We start from the raw sequence: 18,239 nt of genomic DNA, 5'->3' as shown, positions 1-18,239 counted from the left end.
ATGTTTTTGCTTTGGAGTAACTACAGAGTTTGAAATAGTTGAGTAACTATTCATAAGTTACTAAAACCCTTTCTGAAAATAGAATTACTGTAGGTGAATTTCTTGGAAATGACTATAGATTAATAGAAAAACTGCTTTGTGACAGTTTTGTTGCAAGGGCAGTACTGTGAAGTTATTGTAGCTAAACAAGTCCTGAGTAAAAAGGAGTGGCTATTGACTGTCACTCTTAATCATTCAATCTCTTAACAGAAACAAACTTTCAGAATGCTTCTGTTCAGAAAGTTTTGGTGACTGGGTATCTGTTACCATGATAAATATACCTTCTCTAAAATGCACATTGGTGGTCCGTGAATGATTAGACTGTAACAGAAGCTGAACCAAAAATATGTTGAAGGTGCTGGTGATAATATAATCCCTGTAAATACAGAGATGTCTGGAAATAAACACACACAAAAAATTGGTAAGGCAGACAAGGAAAAGCGCTTCTGTTCTACAGAGACTAGAGTACTTACTTAAATGAGTCTGTGTCTTGAAAAGTTTTCAGTCTTTCCGGTGTAATGTGTAGATTTTTAGTTTTACTATGAAGAGCTAGTACTTTAGAGAAATAAACTGGCTGCTTTTAACCTGCTAACTGTTGCACCACTACTAGAGTTTGACATGAGTCACTTCAGATTTTATTTTTCTTTTATGGTAGACAAAGGATTGGTACAAAGTATTCTTTGCATAATCTTTTTCATTAATAATATGTAATGCTTTAAAAAAAAAAATATGGCTTGTGAAGATAGCTTCTGTTTACATAACAGGCGTTGATGGGAACATTTGTGTTTCCGGGTATATTTTAATTGATGTTGCCTAAAACATGAAATGAAAATGGTTTAAGAAATCTTTGGAATGAGGAAGAATGTTTATTTGAAGTTCCTACCTTAAATTCCAGCAGGATGACTTTTTTTTTTTACTATAACCGGTTTTCCAGGTTTTTGATTTTTGGGGTTGCTTTTTGGCTTAGCTTCATGTTTTCTTTGTTGTCCGTGCATTCTTTTGGGCAACTACATAGCTGAAATAGCTTAGTTATTCTGTAGGAGGTGTATACACAGTTGGCAAGTATTCTACCAAATAAACACTTAAAACATTTCTGAAAAAACTCAGAACTCTTTCCTGTGGAAAAAATGTAACTTGTAAAAGGGGAGAAAACCTGTCATTTTATTTGCCTCTTTTCAGTGTTTATATTTTTGTTTTCCGTGTTGATAAATAGGGCTGGAGTTGGTTTGAAGAAATCATTACTAATGGAGTAATTTCACACAAGTTTTCTATTTAAATTGTTTTTATTTTCTTAGTGTTTGATTTCCACCAAGCTGCTGATGGCATCCAAGAGCAACAGAGGCAAGAACAAGCAGGAAAGAAGTAGGTAGTTTTATTTTGTCAACCACAGGATGACTTAGTATAAACATATGATTTAATACACTGGATTTCTGTTATTGTTATGAAGTTTTGGGAAAAAAAAAACACCTTTAACTTTACAGTGTGGAGTATGCAGGGATCATTTCTTAGACTCTTTTTCTCCAGTGGCTAGCAAAAGATGATCATAGAGTCACAGAACGCTTTGGCTTGGAAAGGACCTTAAATATCACCTAGTCCCAACGCCCTGGCATTGGCAGGGACACCGTCCACTAGCCCAGGTAGCTCAAAGTCCCATCCAACCTGGTCTTGAACACTGCCAGGGTTGGGGCAGCCACAGCTTGTTTGGGCAACCTGTACCAGGGCCTCATCACCCTCATAGAGAAGAATTTCTTCCTTATAGCTCATCTAAATTTACTCTCTCAGTTTAAAGCCATTACCCCTTGTCCTGTCACTACACTTCCTTGTAAACAGCCTCTCTCCAGCTTTCCTGTAAGCCTCAGTTAGCTACTAGAAGGCTGCAATAAGTTCTCCCTGGAGCCTTTTCTTTTCCAGGCTGAACAAGTCCAACTTTCTCAGCGTGTTCTCTTAAGTGAGGTGCTCAAGCCCTCAGCTCATCTTTGTATGATCCTCATTAATGTAGTTTTCATATTCTCAATAAATTCTGATAATGATACTCTGCTTTATGAAGAAGTTCCTAATTTGCTTTATAAAAAGGGTTCCTGTTTATTAATGTTTAAATTGCTTACTGGAGGTATGTGTTTCTGTAAAAATGTATTTCTGTTTGGGAAGATTGAAGGACCTCTTTGTCATCTCCAAATCACCAAAAAGTCTGATATACCTAATGTGGTATTTCATGATGCTTCCTTGTCAGAAGTGCATGTCAGTGGTCATATTGTCTATTACACGCTGCTACTGACTTTCAGAATGAAGCTTTTGAAACTTCCAGAAACTAGCTGCTATGTTTCCAACTTGTCATACCCAAGTAGTTTCTTAATTCTTGGGGATGGGGAAAAAGCTGGCAGAATTAACTAGAATGTTTACAGCTGGAAAGTAATGCAACACTATAGACTTCTGAGATAGAAGTAAATGGAATCTTTCTTCTTGGAAGCTTGTCTGTGTGGCTGAAAATTAATTCAGTCTTCCTTAGAGACTTGTAAACAAGTATCATTCATAACAACCTTTAAAAGAGAGTCTCACATAGGTTGCTATTGAGTGATAACTTGTCATTGTTTTTACACTGGGTCATTTTCACACTTGACTGTGCTGTATCAGCTGTGTCATTACTTGTAAACAGGAATAAAATAAATAATAAATATATGGAAAAAATATACTTTTAATGAGCCAGTATGTGTATATCAGCTGTTGTAAAAGTGGGAATTGTATACAAATAAATGCCTAACAGTTCACTAAAGTATGGAAAGTTACTGATTTACAACCAGAAGTATGTGGAAGGTAATTTATGTCTATAAAGAGTGATATGCTGCAACTAAGTTGTATACTAAAAATACCTCGTGTTTTAAATACCTGGAACAAGGTTCTAAATGCTTGCAATTAACATTTAATTTTATGCTAAGAACGCATTAGCTTTATATCAAGACTAACTGCTGTTATTATCTTTTAAAAGTTTGGGAACTACCAAGAAAGGAATTGGTCCAGTCTATTCTTCAAAGGCAGCTCGAAGTGGACTCAGAATGTGTGACCTTGTTTCTGATTTCGATGAATTTTCTGAGAGGTAACTTTTGTATTTTAATGCACAGTTGTAAGCATAGCTTTGAGATTCTGGGTAAGGCATTATGTCTGGTTGCTGTTACCTTTTAAATTAAAAATATTTTGCTGTATTTTCCTGGTTTCAGCTGGGATAAATTTAGGGTTTTTTTTCTGGTAGCTGGTATGGTGCTGTGGTTTGGATTTAGGGTGAGAGTAATGCTGATACCACACTGATGTTTCAGTTGTTGGTAGGTAGTTCCAGTGCTTACACTATGTCAAGGACCTCTCAGCTTTTCACACCCTGCCAGGGGCACAAAAAGCTGGGAGACCCCAGCCAGGACAGCTATTAAATTGTATCTGAGCCCATGATTTTTTTTTTCCATTCTCCTTCCCATCCCACTGGGGGAGGAGGAGTGAGCAAGTGGCAGTGTGGTGCTTAGTGCTGACTGGGGTTAAACCACACAAATACAAAAATAATGTTGAGTAGAATTTTGTGAATTTATTAAAATATTTCATTGTTCAAAACTGCTTAGTCAGGTGTGTAACCAGCAAAACCTAAGGGTGGTGGGAGTGTGAGAAGGAAAACAAACAGACCAAAACCTTAGTGCAGCCTTTTTGCCTTGCAGGTTCAAAGTGTTAGCCAATCAGTACAAAGCGATATACCCTACCTTAGAGATAGACATTGAAGGGGAGCTGAAGAAGCTCAAGGTAAGTCTGTTCCTGTCTGTCTGGTAAATGGTATGGCTGCTGTGTGCAGTTACTGGTGTGTAAATCTCTTGGTGACTGACACTTGTGCTTGTGAGAGGAGTTAAAACATAATGTGTATCACGAGAGATCAGTATGGATCCGTTTTAAAGAGGCTGCTGGCATCCTTCAAGGCACTTCTGACCTCGTGTTACATAGCCTTTCAACACTTGGTTTCAAGAGAAATGCTGTCAACTTTAAAAAAAGGCTTTTATGGGGAGAATTATTTTTGACTTCCACTTGCTCAAACTTACTGGCTAGGAGGGGAAAAAAAAAAAAGATTGTGGTTGGGGAAGGTGTGTTTCTTTGTAAAGCAGAATATTAATCCCTTGTGTTAGAAACTTAAGAACTGACATAAATCACTTGAAGTAAAGAGCCTTAAGGAAAAAATCCACCCTAATAAAATAGAAAAATGTAAGTTGATACCAGCAGACTAATCACTGAATGACAGGGGTTGGAAGGGACCTCTGGAGATCATCTAGGCCAGTCCCCCCTGCCAGAACAGGATTACCTACGCAGCAGGCTGCACAGGTCAACATCCAGGCAGGTTTTCAGTGTCTCCAGAGAAGGAGACTGCACAACTTCTCTGGGCAGCCTGTTGCAGTGCTCTGCTACCCTCACAGTAAAAATGTTCCTCCTCCTGTTGAGGTGAAACTTCCTATTTCCAAGTTATGCCCATTGCCTCTTGTCCTGTGACTGGGCACCACTGAAAAAAGACTGAACCCTAACGAAGCCTGACCACTAATATTGTGGTTAATTATAAATTCTAATTTGATGTTTTCCCTGCAGTTGGGAAAGTTCAGAGATTTCCCATTGCCTTATATAGAGTGTTTTTGGGGTTTTTTGTTGTGTGTTTTTTTTGGTGTTTGTTTTTTGGTTTTTTTGTTTTGTTTTGTTTTGTTTTCTTTTTTGTAGTGGACCCAAGTTCTTACTTAAAAAATATTGCCAGGTATCTTAGCTTTACCCAGGCATGTTGTTCATACATTTTATAGCAACTTTGAGACCTTCTTTTACCCCTTAGAAAATTTCAACCATGCCGTGTAAGGGCACGGACACTTATATGTTTAATTCTTTCAGTACATCAGGCCAAAGAAATCATCCTTCTGGTATTTTTAGTTGCAACTTAACTCAATTTACTAGTTCCAGCATGGCAGTTCTCAGTACTTCTGTTTGTCTTTCTTTAAATAGTACCTGTTGCGTGTGTTGAGTTACAGTATTTTTATCAATATTAGACTTAAAAATCAGTTACAGTTGAGTGAGTGTTTTATAAAGCTTTATTGTTTACTTAATACAGATCAGGGTTACAGAATATCTGAAACTCATTGTTGGGGTGGAGACATAATAAGCATTTGTAGCTTAAGAAAATTTATTTGCACTTAATGTTTGGTTTTTCCTCACGCACTTGATTTGATTCTGAAAGACAAAATGTTACACTTCATGTGAAGTGAATGACTAGAAATAAACTTCCATATGTTGTGAAGGGGGGAAAAAGGCTGTGTACCCATGTGTTCGACTGAATGTTAATGGTGACTTATACCCAGCTACAGCTTTGTATTGTTCAGGCACTTGACCCTTAATTCCAATAAGTAACTGTTTACTTCTACTTACAGACATATCTGTGTGTGTGTGTATATATATATTACACATTAGTGCTGCTTTCCAGTTGTGTACATTTGTTGGCTTCAGATGGCCAGAAGTTGAATTCCCTACATGGTGGCTTTTGGGGAGAAATTTTTAACATTTGGAGATGAAATACTGAATACAGTGAAGGGCTGTGATTATACTCGGGCTTGAATATTTCTGAGGCATTTCAAAAGTTTGGGATTTTTTTTTCCTTTTTCCTCTAGTTTTCTTTCTTTCCTTGTAGGAAAATCGTACATGTCCATTGTGTAAATCCGTGTAGTGTTCTTCCTTCCCTGGTTCACGTATTGTGGCATATTTAACATGTCTGTTTGCTTTTCCTTTTCAAAAGGAACACAAGCATTGTTTTGAGAGAGCAATAGAGCTTGTACTCTGGCTGGCATTATCATAATGAAATTATGCTATATAATGGTATTTTGTGTCATTCAGGGCTGCATGGAAAAAATAAAACCGATGGTAAAGGATGGTGTTTATTTCATGTATGAGGCTTTACATGGACCACCAAAGAAGATCTTAGTAGAAGGTGCAAATGCAGCACTGTTGGACATAGATTTTGGTAGGTATAACCTTTTTGAGACACATGTTGCTACATACTGGTGTCGTGAATGAGGAACACTAAGTACAAGCTCTTCTGTGCTTAGCTGTACTTATGGCAGAAGTATTTTTTGCTATGGCTAGCAAATAATTTGGGGGTATGTGTGTAGGAATTTTTAGTTAAATTATTTCAAGAAGCTTTATGCTCTCCCAAGATTAATTATTTTAATGACAGTAAAGGTGACTCTTCTTAAATACAGCGTAGCTATTAGTTCAGTGTCTATACACTTCATGTAAAATAACTCAGTTGTATACATCTGTGGAAAACCCTGGAGAAGAAAACCAGAGACTTTTGACAAGGCAAAGTATACAGGCAAAATACTTGTTGGCAGTGTAAGGAAAGATTTGAGAATCTGGATTGCTAATGAGGCAAGAGTGAAAAGACTACCCCAATCAATTTGAAATTAAAAATGGTGCACATTTTGTTAAAATGCTGGAATTCTGTTACATTAGAAGCTTCTCAGTAGAAAGAGTTTTGTGGGGTTTTTTTTAAATGAGATTATGATGTTTGTTATCATTGTATTGTAAGGACAGATAATTATTTTACCTCAGTATAGGTATAAGCAAATTGGTTGCTTGTAACTGCATGACTTTTGTTGGAAAGATGTTGAAGAGTGAAAACGAAGCCTGCAAAGACTGCTGTCAAACCAACACAAAAGTGGCACATGCTCTGCATTCACCTGATAGGAGTGCCGATACTGGGCATTTTCAGATGTGTTGAGTGTGAAGGCCTCCTCTTTTAAGAGGAAGATAGGCTTAAAACTAGTCACTGTGAGAGTAAGTGCCATATTTTCCTGTGGTAATGTGAATATTGAAAGAAACTTTTTTATTAACAACTTTAAAAAAAAAAAAAAAAGGAAATAAGTCTTCCAATACACTTGTTGCAGGGAAATGTCTGAGGCAAAACTAAGATACCTGCAGAAAACTCTTAAGGGGATGTTTTTTGTGAGTAGTGTAGCCCATCCTGCTTTCCTGGAGCATGCGATGAAGCTCTCATGTGTCTGGGGGTGGGAGAGTGTGGTCTTCTGTGTCTTTAAACATGGAGTGAGAATAAACCAATGTCAGTATACCAGGCTGGGAGCTGAGAATGAGTAACAATTGTCTCATTGACTGTGTGACACCCACTAGCTATATTTACCTGTCAGTAAAGAAGAACTTGACTACTGTCTCCTAAGAAAGTTAAAGACTAATTAGTATTGCAGGACTGCTGTTACTGTCACCTGCATCCCTGTGGCTCTCTCTTGAGAGATTTAAGTTAAGCAACCAAAGCTAGAGATACCCGAAGCTAGTCTGCAAAGCCTCACTGAAGAGTCTCTGAAGGATTTGGACTTTTTAAAGTTGTCTGTATTGCTTTCAGATCCTTTAGTCTTGGCTGTTCCTTTTACACTGGGGGGAAAAGTCTGAAGTGTGAGGTAGAAGTCTCTCACTTGTTTGCAGTTGCTGTCTGCCTGAAGCATTTGTTCTAAATTCAAATCGAGGAAGGACTGGCATGCTCTGATTCATCTTCTATTGCTTTAAGAAAACCCAAAGTGTAAACCTAAGGATTTTTTTGAACACTTTAGTTTTCTCTGCGCCTGCTGCTTTTTGGATGAGGGCTGAACATTTAGCTAGAAACAAACTCTCACCACTGATGAACCAGACTATATTCCAGGAGTCTTTTTTTTTTTTCTTTCTTTAATTTTCTTTAACTATAGAAATAATTGTAAAAATTTGATTATGTAAGCAAAATTGGTCTTTCCAGAATTATAGATCTCTTTGCAGTTTCTTATCCTAATGTGCTGACCAGTTTATAGAGCTTGTATTTTATCTTTTCTCACAAAATAAAAAATGGTAAACCTGTGTTTTCTGATGTTTTAGTACCCTTTTTTTTAAGTGTGTCCCATAAAATTTTCACTTTGTTTGTTTAGCTGAGTGTATTTTTATATAAGATAGCAAAGCATGGTTTTCTAAGAGCTCATTATTTATGTTCTTGACTGCAAAATACATTTTTTGTGTTCTGTTTTGGTTTTTAGTGTTGTAAAACATAGGTAAGTGTAATGCAGGTACTATTCCTCACCAGGTTAGATTTTTATCAGTACTTCAAAACCAGTGTTTTAATAATTTTTATGTGATATTTTTTTTAAAAAAAATAGGCACATATCCTTTTGTGACTTCATCAAACTGCACAGTTGGAGGTGTGTGTACAGGTCTGGGCATGCCACCGCAGAATGTTGGGGAAGTGTATGGAGTTGTGAAAGCATATACAACCAGAGTTGGAATTGGTGCCTTTCCTACAGAACAAAACAATGTGAGTATTACCAGCCCGAGACGTGACCTGTAGCTGGGTAAAATAACTTGGTGTGTCTGTCTTGTGTTTGTTCCTGGTTAAACGCAAGTAGGTGGTGGCAGTGCAGCTGGATGTCTCGTTCTTTTTGATTCTAGACTGAGCTTACAGGACTGCCAAAGCTGATTGTCTATTTCTCAGGCCTTCCCATGGAATAGAAAGTTAGAGCAGGATCAAATGTTGAGGGATTTGCTCAAATAGTGTTCCCTTGAACTAAAAACAGCGTTTTGAATTTGTATCTTCATCCCAGAGGACAGCTTTGTGAAAAATCAGGGGAAAAGCTTTTAATGTAATTCACAGTACTGTAAAATGTTGTTAAGTATGCACCTGCATCATGTATTGCAAATAAAATTTCAAAAGGCTCATGTAATAGTATTACTCTTTGTTAGGAAATCGGAGAATTGCTGCAAATGAGAGGTAAAGAGTTTGGTGTTACCACTGGTAGAAAGAGAAGATGTGGCTGGCTGGACCTCGTGTTGCTCCGATACGCCTACATGATTAACGGATTTACTGCGTGAGTTACTCTGGCAGCTTGTCAGTTGCCAACTTGACATAAACTTTGAAAGGCTGCAGATGACTGTAAATTGTACATGTGAATGTTACTGCATGTCAGTAGCATTCAGACTGTTAGCTTTGATTTATTGGTTGTGTTGATATTTTGATCAGTTAAGTGTCCCTCATTTTTCCTAGCATTAAATGTGTTTTATGTTGGTTATTTTCACGCTCATACATTTTTCTTTGCTTATAATACATCATTATTTCTCATTTAAAATGATCTGAGAAGCACTTAGGTATCTTGATACTTGATGCTTCAAGCTACTTCATCCCCTCCTGTCTCACCAAATGCAAACCAAATTAAGTGCATTACAAGGGCCTTAAAACCTGATATAGTTTGTGGGAGGTTGTTCTATGAGTTTGTTTCCAAAATAAGACAGCTGGGAACCCATCAGTATCTTCAGCAGCACCTGTAAATGTGGAAAACTTGGGTATGACTTTCAGATTTTAATTAAAATGAAAAGTTAGGTGCCTGAAACAAAACTCATGTAAAATTTCTAGTCGATTAAACTGTGTAAATATGCTTTATTTAAGTTTTTACTATTTTCTGTTATGATGATGATGCAGACAGGTATTTACAGAACCAATGTTTGATTATTTTGCTGCCTTCACTGTTGGACAGGAACATTTGGCAGAGGACAGGAACAGACAGCAACAGGCATCATGCTATGAAGCCATCTCAAATGAACGGTCATAAAATATCTTGGCAGCACCCTGTCCAATTAAAATTCTAACACTTAAAGTTATAGACCTGTCACTGCAATTGGAGACTACCTGTTCTTTGATTTTGTTGCCACTTTCTTAGGGTACTAGATCTAAAGATGTAACAGAAAGGATGTTTTAAGTTATGATTTGGTCTTTTTAAGTCACACCAGATAAATAGATTAGTGCCATACGAGCTGTTTTTTGAAGGAAAGACAGTTGCAACGTGGAGGAATATTTTTTTTTTGCTGTGTTTTTGCAGTGTGATGAGAGTTGTTGAACTTGTTTAACCAGAGTAATGTTTATTTACAGATTGGCGCTTACCAAATTGGATATCTTGGATGTATTTCCAGAAATCAAAGTTGGTGTTGCATACAAACTAGATGGTGAAATCATACCTCATTTTCCTGGTAAGACTGCATGTTTAAAAACTTCAGAGTTTGGTGAAACGTAGTCTGATAATTCAGTGCAATTGACTTGTAAAATTTATGACGTGAATGTGTTACTTCAGCATCAAACCATTAATGTCTTCCCAGATGCATCAGAGACGCCCTGTACCACACTTGAATCTGCCCCCTAAAAACACCAGCACCAAATACTGTCATTTGCCTACTAGAAAAACCCAAAGTGCTATATAAAGCTTCTGAAACGTAAATATTGTTACTGCTGTATCTCTTTCCCTTTATCCAGCCTGCATTACCTTCAAGCTAACTTGGAAGTTTGTTTCACACTCTAAAACCAGTGTCTTACTCTCACTACTGTATCCCTCCCCTCTTCTAGTCTTCATTTGAGCACGCAGTGAATTGCCCTAGAGAACTGATTGGGTTGAAAAAACTAGGTTTTTCCTCTCCCTGTGTTGTTTTTACAACAGTCTGGTTCCCTTTATTGGTTGCCAGAGCAGCCAAAAGCCTGTCACACCTAGGAAATGGAAATAGAGGGGGGGAAAAGGGTGGGAGAGGAAGTGAGCAGTTAAGTTGGGTGAAAGGAAGGCTATTTTCTGATGCACAGCCAACATACGTTGGCGTAGCATGACAGAAACTATAGCTCTAGAGGACAGTGGTCATTTTAGTGATGATTTTAACCTGAAAAATGTGCCTGCATTGTTAAAATATTTGGATATTAAAAAGCATTGTTTTCATGGATCTTTCTTGGTTTGCTACAGTAGAGATACTTCAGAAAAAGCAAGAGTATCGACCAGTATAAAAGGTTGGGCTTTCTGGTTTTCTGATGTGTGCATAGATGCCCATTTCCATTCTAATTGCTACCTCAGGGTTTAAGGCCTGATCACAGGTTACAGTTTTTCATATGATATCAGCAGAGAACTTCTCATGGGTGAGGAGATCAGTTGTAGTAATCAGATATAACTCACGACAGGATTTATATAGTATAAAGATGTAATTGTGTACGAAGGGATAAGTGATGATCTGCCAGCAGCCCTTGAAAACAGCACGTCTCTGTTAGGGAAATTCAAGAGGAATTAACAAAAAAAAAATCTTCTGTTTCTCCATGTGCTTGAGGGAGTTCTCTAATTGATTTGCCCTCCAGTATCTTCACACAGAAATGCCAGTTTTAGAGCCTGGATACATGCAGAATGACACGGCATGCACTTTTATTCAGGAAATGGAGTACTCATCCTGCACTAAACCAGGGAATCCTTTTCCCCTTTTAAGACTCAGATATTCCCTAATTGATACCCTTATCGAAATATTAAGGAAATCTGTGGGTACTGTAGATAGACTTCAGACATAATGGAGATTGCACGTTTGGATTGAGTACTCCTCAGTAAATGCTTCATCCGTAGCCCTGTCATCTAACCTGGGGGCTGTTGGGAATATCTTGTGCACAAGCCAGGAGGACCTTCTCTGGCACTGCATCATCAAAGATGACATAATCAAGTTTCTCTGTTTTCCAGTATTAAGACTTTGATGATTGCTTTTTTGTCTCTCTTCTCCTTCTGTTCACGGTGTCTCTCGGATGGGACTGTAATCTTGTTACAGCTCCTGAGGGCAGACTTTGCTCCCCGTAAATGCCCAGGTAACAGGTAGCTGGCCTTTGCCATAGCAGCACAACGTGTCTCACATCCCTAACTGTATTTTTCTTTGCTGTTGAACAGTTAAGAATTCTGGTAGAAATTTAGTAGAGGCTGTTTTCTTTGCTGTTGACATGCTGTCTTCCTTAAGTGTCAGGAGGCAGTTTGAGCTGAACTTCTGGTACGCTGGAAGATGCTGTCTCTCACAGTGCCTCCGTGTTCCACACCTCTCTCTTTGCTATACTCCTCAACGTTTGGCAGCATTTTCAGCACATATGCTGCAGGTTACTTATTACCCCTGCCATAAAAACCCAAAAGGTAACTCTGGCCTTACTGTGTTTTGCAGACCATTAGATTATTTCTGATGTCTTCATCTCTAGATACTGCACACTTGTGTATTTATTTTTCTTAAACTTGCCACTTTGACACATTGAATTTAATTTAGAAGAGATCTAGTCTGGGAATCTCTTGCTGGCAGGGTATTTCTTTCTCTCCCCTCTACCCTCCCACTCTCTTGGAGATGTTAGTGATTTACCCTTCTTGTGAAATGACTGTCTCTAAATTAGAAGCACACACAGTGCCCACCATCTCGGGGAAAAAACATGCCATATTTCATATATTGTTCCTTTTTCCAGCTGGATCAGAGAATCATACAAGTCTCACTCAGTTGATTTAGTTTAGATTTCTGTGGGCATTTCAGAATCTCACAGTTATGTTAAGTTAGAGCTAAGAAAGAACTGAAAATGTCTGGTAAGTTTGCAGCTGGCTTCAGTTGGCCTTTGGTCTGACCTATCTGACTTTATGTTCGGTTGCTGGAAGTTGCCAGAGGATCTTTCTCTTACAGTGGTGCCAAGATCCCAAATTTCAGCTGTCTCTTTTTTTTTTTTTTTTTTTTTTTTTTTGAAGTAACATTACATCATTTCCTCTCCAAATTACAGCACCAGACTACCAGATACCATTATGTCTGCTCTCTCTGTTATTTAATTTAGCTGTTAATAAGGAATATTCCAGAAAGTCTTAAAAGATAAATCCCCTAAGGGAAGCTCAGAGAGAAATCTAGATGGTGACTACATCTGTTACTACACTGAGCCCAGTTTATGACTTATCTTTACCACACATCTTTTACCACACCTGCTGGAGCAAAAGGAGAGAATCATTTGAAACATCAAGAAATGTGTCCCTGCTTTTTCCTCCTCTCTTTTGGGGAAGGAATTGAACTAATAGAGAGTAATGGAAGTTTGTAGACAAAATTAGACCATTCAATTCTAAGTGCTTTCAGCTTTCTCCCAGCTAGCCTCATCAGAGAGGCTTCAAAGCTAAAATGCTTGGGGACCTCCAAAACTAGGTGTTCAGTTGCTTTCCCCCTTCAGAAAGGAGGCTAGTGTCTCGTTCTAGACCATCTGCAGAGTCCAGAGATTAGTTTGTGGATTTGCACTTTGAATATAGCTGTTCTGTTTTACAGATCACCTGAACAGCAGACACCACCTCAGTTGTTTCTGCTGATGACATTTAAGGGAATGTCATCATGGTTGGCCTCTGCAACCCAGCATCCTTAATGTGCCCGTTTGTCCAGCTTACGAGAAATACTAATTCAGGATCATTTAGCTTAACGTGCAAACATCTCCATCCCAAATTTGTACATTTCTTCACTGTTGCAAGCTTTGAAGTCAGTAGAGCATAGTCCTCTTCCACCCAAAGTGCCTAGTTCATAAAGGCTGCCCTTAAGACATTGCTGCAGTGGAACTCTTAGCTGCACCAGGATAGAAATTACTCAGTGTGGTGAGCTTGGGTTTGTTGGTGATGCACTCACCAAAGTTGACCAGCCATGGCTTTGTATTTCACATCTGCTGTGCCTCTTGCTCCTAAAACCCTTTCCCACCTTGACAATCTGTCTTTGCAGGAATGACTTGATCTGAACCGTGGTCCCTACATAACACTAATTAGAGGGCCTTTGTCAGAACCATACCTTTTCAGGAAGGCAAGAATGAATGCTTCACACCTCCCATTTCTTTAATCAATGTATTTTGACAAGTTTCAGGCTTAAGGCTTTTTATTTCACTGCCCAGTGTCATCCAAGACTAATGTTCAGGTAGTTACTGGAATGGTTCAATTTCAGAACAGCGTGCTCAGCATCTTTCTCAGTACTTGAAATCATGGCAGAATTGTGAGTTAATGGACAACATTGAGGCAAGTTACTAAAGCAAGGACAAACTAGAATATACTTGCTGTTTCTATTTTAAGAAGTCATTGGAACAGTTACTATTGATCCATCGTGGTATTCCACACTAGGTGACAAATTCGTAGAATTTTGGGGCAAAGGGTCAGGGGGTATCAGAAGTTTATTGTGTATAAAAAGCATGTTAAGACTATGTTCAGTAAAAAGGACTCTCCTATGCCAATTTAAAATATGCTTTAACTGCATGGTACAAGCTGGTGCCTAATTTTGCTTTCACATCACCAAATTCCCTTGTGAAGGAGGGGTTGGGTCTTGATATTTGTTCAGGAAAAAAAGACAGAACCACACAACATTTTTGGGAAGTACTTCTAACATTCTGTGATTCTCCTGAAAAGTTGTTTTTTGAACTGAAGAGATTGTGGTTTGAGCAAAATACACGCATGTGACTGAGAGTACTGGAATTCCTGAAGTCTAGTCCTGATGTATCCTGGATTGTTTTTCTTTCTCTGATTGTATTAACAAAAAATGACACTTAAGCCACTTCAGTGCTGGTATTACCCTATGAGTAAGCCTCTTCGTGTAAGAAAAGAATAAAAAGCTTTATGTGTTTAGTGTTAGAGAATATATAATCTTTGTAGGCATAATATTTTTGTTCCTGCTTGCTTCTCAGCCAACCAGGAAGTCTTAAATAAGGTGGAGGTTCAGTATGAGACACTCCCAGGATGGGATACGGACATATCGAACGCGAGGACGTTTGATGACCTGCCTGTAAACGCACAGAATTACGTTCGCTTCATAGAAATGGAGTTGGGTGTTCCTGGTAAGTAAAATGGGCTTTGTTGTTGGTTTAAACTTCATGGCCTGTACTTTGCCTCAGTGAACGTTCAAATTACTAAAAGCTTGTGTGCTGCTGTGCTTATTCTGATGTTCCTAGTGATACTTGCTACAGTTTTATTTCTTCATATCTGTATTTAGCTGTTGCTCTGGAAGATTTCAAAAGCTTTTATATGCATTCTTTATTTGGCTTATACTATGGGTCTTATAAAACCCTCAGTTGAACAACTTGAATGTTTTTCAGATTGGTTATAATAGGGGTTTAGTTCTACTGCCATTATGAAGTCAGTGGGACTACTGGTATATTAATGTGATTAAATATACGTGACAGTAGAGCCCCAAAAAGACAGATTTCTCTTTTGCTCCCTAATAAAGATGAATCTGTGGTTCCATCCAGAGCTGGGAATTAGCAGATGGTGCCGATCTTTACTTTTCTGAGTTTCTATCTATCTATCTATCTTTTTTTTTCCTATGATCTGGAAAAGTTGATTTATTTATTATGGCGTTTTCAAGACTGTTCCTGTTTTCCTAAGCTACCAGTGCATTCTAACTTGGAGAACAACAGACCTAGTTATTATTTCTTAACATACTGATAGGATATGCTGTTGTTTTTCATCAGACTACAATACTTAAGATCATATGTGCCTAAGAAGATAAGTTTGTATCATATCTTAAGATACACTCTGATCTTGCGTTGTATTACTTATAATAAAAGTTTGTTTTCTCTCCTGCAGTTAAATGGATTGGAGTAGGGAAATCCAGGGAATCAATGATCCAGCTGTTTTAAAGATTTCAGATGCATGGAAGAAAGCACACTCCTCAAAAGACTGCTCATTCTTAAATGCATTGGTAGCCCGCAAAGCAAAGATGTTGGGAAGATAGAATTTTGCATGGAAAGCAATGCTAGAGTTGATGCCCCCAAATAAATCGCTACTCCTGAAAGAGACTTTCACATGAACCTGTATCAGTTCTTGTTCAACTGCAATTCCAGGACACTTGTCATTGTTGCTCAAGGTGCCATCATTTTTTTTTTTCTTTACCTAATATTAACTTCATAATGTAATTCCTGTTTGAAAATCTAAGGTAGCATTACTTTCATGACTGTTTGTTATCCTCTCTCTGCTTTTGGCGGTGTTACTTCCTGAAATTTTAGACAGTAAAAAATAATGCAGTTTTGCACAGATAGTTTTACATCCTCATTATTTGTATTCCTAAAGCTGTTGTATTCTTAATGGCTGCTCTTGTGAGTGATTAAAGGGGGGGGATTCTGATTTTATAATGCTATAAATGCTGTCTAAATTATTGTGATCTGTTTTTTTAAAAAAAGATGTGATGCCAAGTTGTTCAGAATGTCCAGGGTTTTTTAGCTGTGTAACACAGAAAACTTTACTCTTTGTAACTCGCAGAGGACAGTCAAGTGTTTACCAGGAAGTGTGCCCAGAAAGTGAGAAAATTGATATTGTAAAAAGTTCATTTGCAATTATTAAAGAACAGTTCTGATTTTGAGTTAAATGTTTTATAATGTTACTCTTTTTTTCTCTCCACGCTCCCCCCCATGTATTTTAAAAGCCCTGTGCTTCTCAACTTCCAAGGCACATCTCTCAAACTGTTTCCCTAATTAAATGAGGTTATATTTATATTTGGTGAGAAGTTTAACATTTTGATGCCCTTTTAGATTCCTCTTTACATAGCCAATAGATGATCGTTCTCTGGAGACACCCGACACTCTTCTAATTATAAATTGAAGATGCTTTAGAAATAACATTTAAAGTATTCAATGCATTTGCTCTAGATGTGGGGAAAGTAGTCACCTCATGACATCTGGCATGTTTTGGCTTATTAGTGTTGAGAAATGTTCTAGAATTATATTAATTTATAACCAATATTATATATTCCAAAGAATCCTATTTTCTTCTGGTAACAGCCCAATACATAGATTTCCCTTTCCAGATTTTGTTTTAGAATTACTTTGTTTTTACACGCTATACTATGATATTCATGTGTTTCCTTTTCACTTCAAATAAAGCTGACAGGCTTTTTTGAAACAAAGTATTGGGTGGGGCAGTTTAGCAGATTTTAGCTATGCAGAACAGAAGATAGGAGGCCTTCAAGATCATGCCTTCTGTAACCAAGTGTTGCCTGACATGGAATAGATTCGCTGGATTGATGCTGCTGTTGAGGTGTTCAGTAGGATGTTTCTGTCCCAGTTGACATTAAATTACTTATCATAAGAGGAGGAGCAGGAAGGTTGAAGGATAAAACTAATAGTATTTAAGGGGCATTTCCTGTTGAATTGTTTGCCTGTGACAGGGCAGTTAGCAGAATGTCTGTTTTACTGATGTGATATGTGGAAAGAGGAGGATTCCACAGTGTGCTGGAAAATTGGCAAGTATATGGAGAGGCCTTTGTGTCAGCATTGCATGTAAAGATTATTCTCCTCTGCATTAAAACCAAATGCTCTCATACTCGTTTTTATCTGGAGGGGATGAGGGTCTGATTTTGCTGTCAGCCTCACAGTCCGGGAGAGAAGGTTGCCATCCTTCCCTAGCTAAGGGACATCACAAATTAAATATATCTTTCTAGTTTCCTGATGAAAAGGAGAGATACAACTGTGTGAAGGAAATTCCAGTGTTCATTTAGAAGGAAAAAAACTTGTTATTACTGTGTTCTAGTGGATGGAGGGAACTGACCTTGCAACATGAACAATAGGTCGTTATTACAAAGTATTCTCTTGTCTTATAGCTGTAGGAGGCACCCAAGGGCATTTGTGCTGTCAGTGAAACTACCAGCCAAGGACTGGGAGTAGCTGGTTCAAAGAGTGAGTAACTCAGTGAGGGCATGCTTTCCTCCTACAGGGAGCGAATAAATGAGGGCTTGTGATGTAATTGTCTCTTCTTGACAGAGGTGAAACACCTTCCAAGTTCAAGGCTTGTTGCAGTTCTTCCACTGTTGTAACCCCATTGTACAATCTACTCTTGGGTTTCGGTTCAAACGTTTGTATTTCCAGATGCAGCAGGATTTCTAAGCAATATAGCTATAGCCTCAAAGCTTATTATGTTGTCTCTGAATGCCAATTTCACATAAGCTTTGCTAGTCTGAACTTTTGAACTGGTGCACAAACACTTTGTGGTGTCAGAGAGTGGTTATATGGTGCTACTCAGGTTGGGATGTGTTATCATCAACCTGAACATTGTGGAAACAAGCGTTAGAAGTTATGGAGGTAGTTACAAATGCTGTATGCCCTGTTTTTCCATGCTGTGTTCAGCAGGAAGTAAAAAACCCAACAGCCCCAATACTCTACCCCCAGCAGTGGGTGTAGCAAGTACAAAGTTACCTGTCTCTGAAGGCACTTGTAAGTTTGTTTTTTTTTTTTTTCTCTTGCCAAAATTCACCATTCTGGTTTTTGTGTTACATGTGTCCCATTAGTCAAGAGCCCTTTGGCCTCAGAGGAATTGCTGCCCTCAGTGGCAAAATGCTTTTGGTTGTCTGTCACAGTAGAAAGCTGTAATAGAAGGAAAGCCTCTTGTACCTCAATG

At 38.1% G+C, this 18,239-nt stretch overlaps 1 protein-coding gene across 1 annotated transcript in view; it reads left to right on the top strand.

The window, feature by feature from the left end:
• Positions 1-16,215, top strand: part of ADSS2 (adenylosuccinate synthase 2) — a gene marked incomplete at its 5' end in the record, with an annotated part of 37,013 nt that extends 20,798 nt beyond the window's left edge. Inside the window, 9 exons of the mRNA XM_084261635.1 lie at positions 1,335-1,401; positions 3,023-3,130; positions 3,732-3,813; positions 5,920-6,046; positions 8,217-8,371; positions 8,797-8,921; positions 9,977-10,074; positions 14,540-14,689; positions 15,438-16,215. Coding sequence (XP_084117761.1) covers positions 1,335-1,401; positions 3,023-3,130; positions 3,732-3,813; positions 5,920-6,046; positions 8,217-8,371; positions 8,797-8,921; positions 9,977-10,074; positions 14,540-14,689; positions 15,438-15,490 — 965 coding nt within the window. The 3' untranslated portion in view covers positions 15,491-16,215. The remainder of the gene's footprint in view (positions 1-1,334; positions 1,402-3,022; positions 3,131-3,731; positions 3,814-5,919; positions 6,047-8,216; positions 8,372-8,796; positions 8,922-9,976; positions 10,075-14,539; positions 14,690-15,437) is intronic.
• Between the last annotated feature and the right edge of the window lie 2,024 nt (positions 16,216-18,239).

This window comes from Gallinula chloropus, assembly GCF_964237585.1.
Source record: "Gallinula chloropus genome assembly, chromosome: 3".
NCBI classification, from domain to species: domain Eukaryota; kingdom Metazoa; phylum Chordata; class Aves; order Gruiformes; family Rallidae; genus Gallinula; species Gallinula chloropus.
Note: the sequence above shows the minus strand (reverse complement) of the source record. Positions and strands in the feature narration are given on the sequence as shown.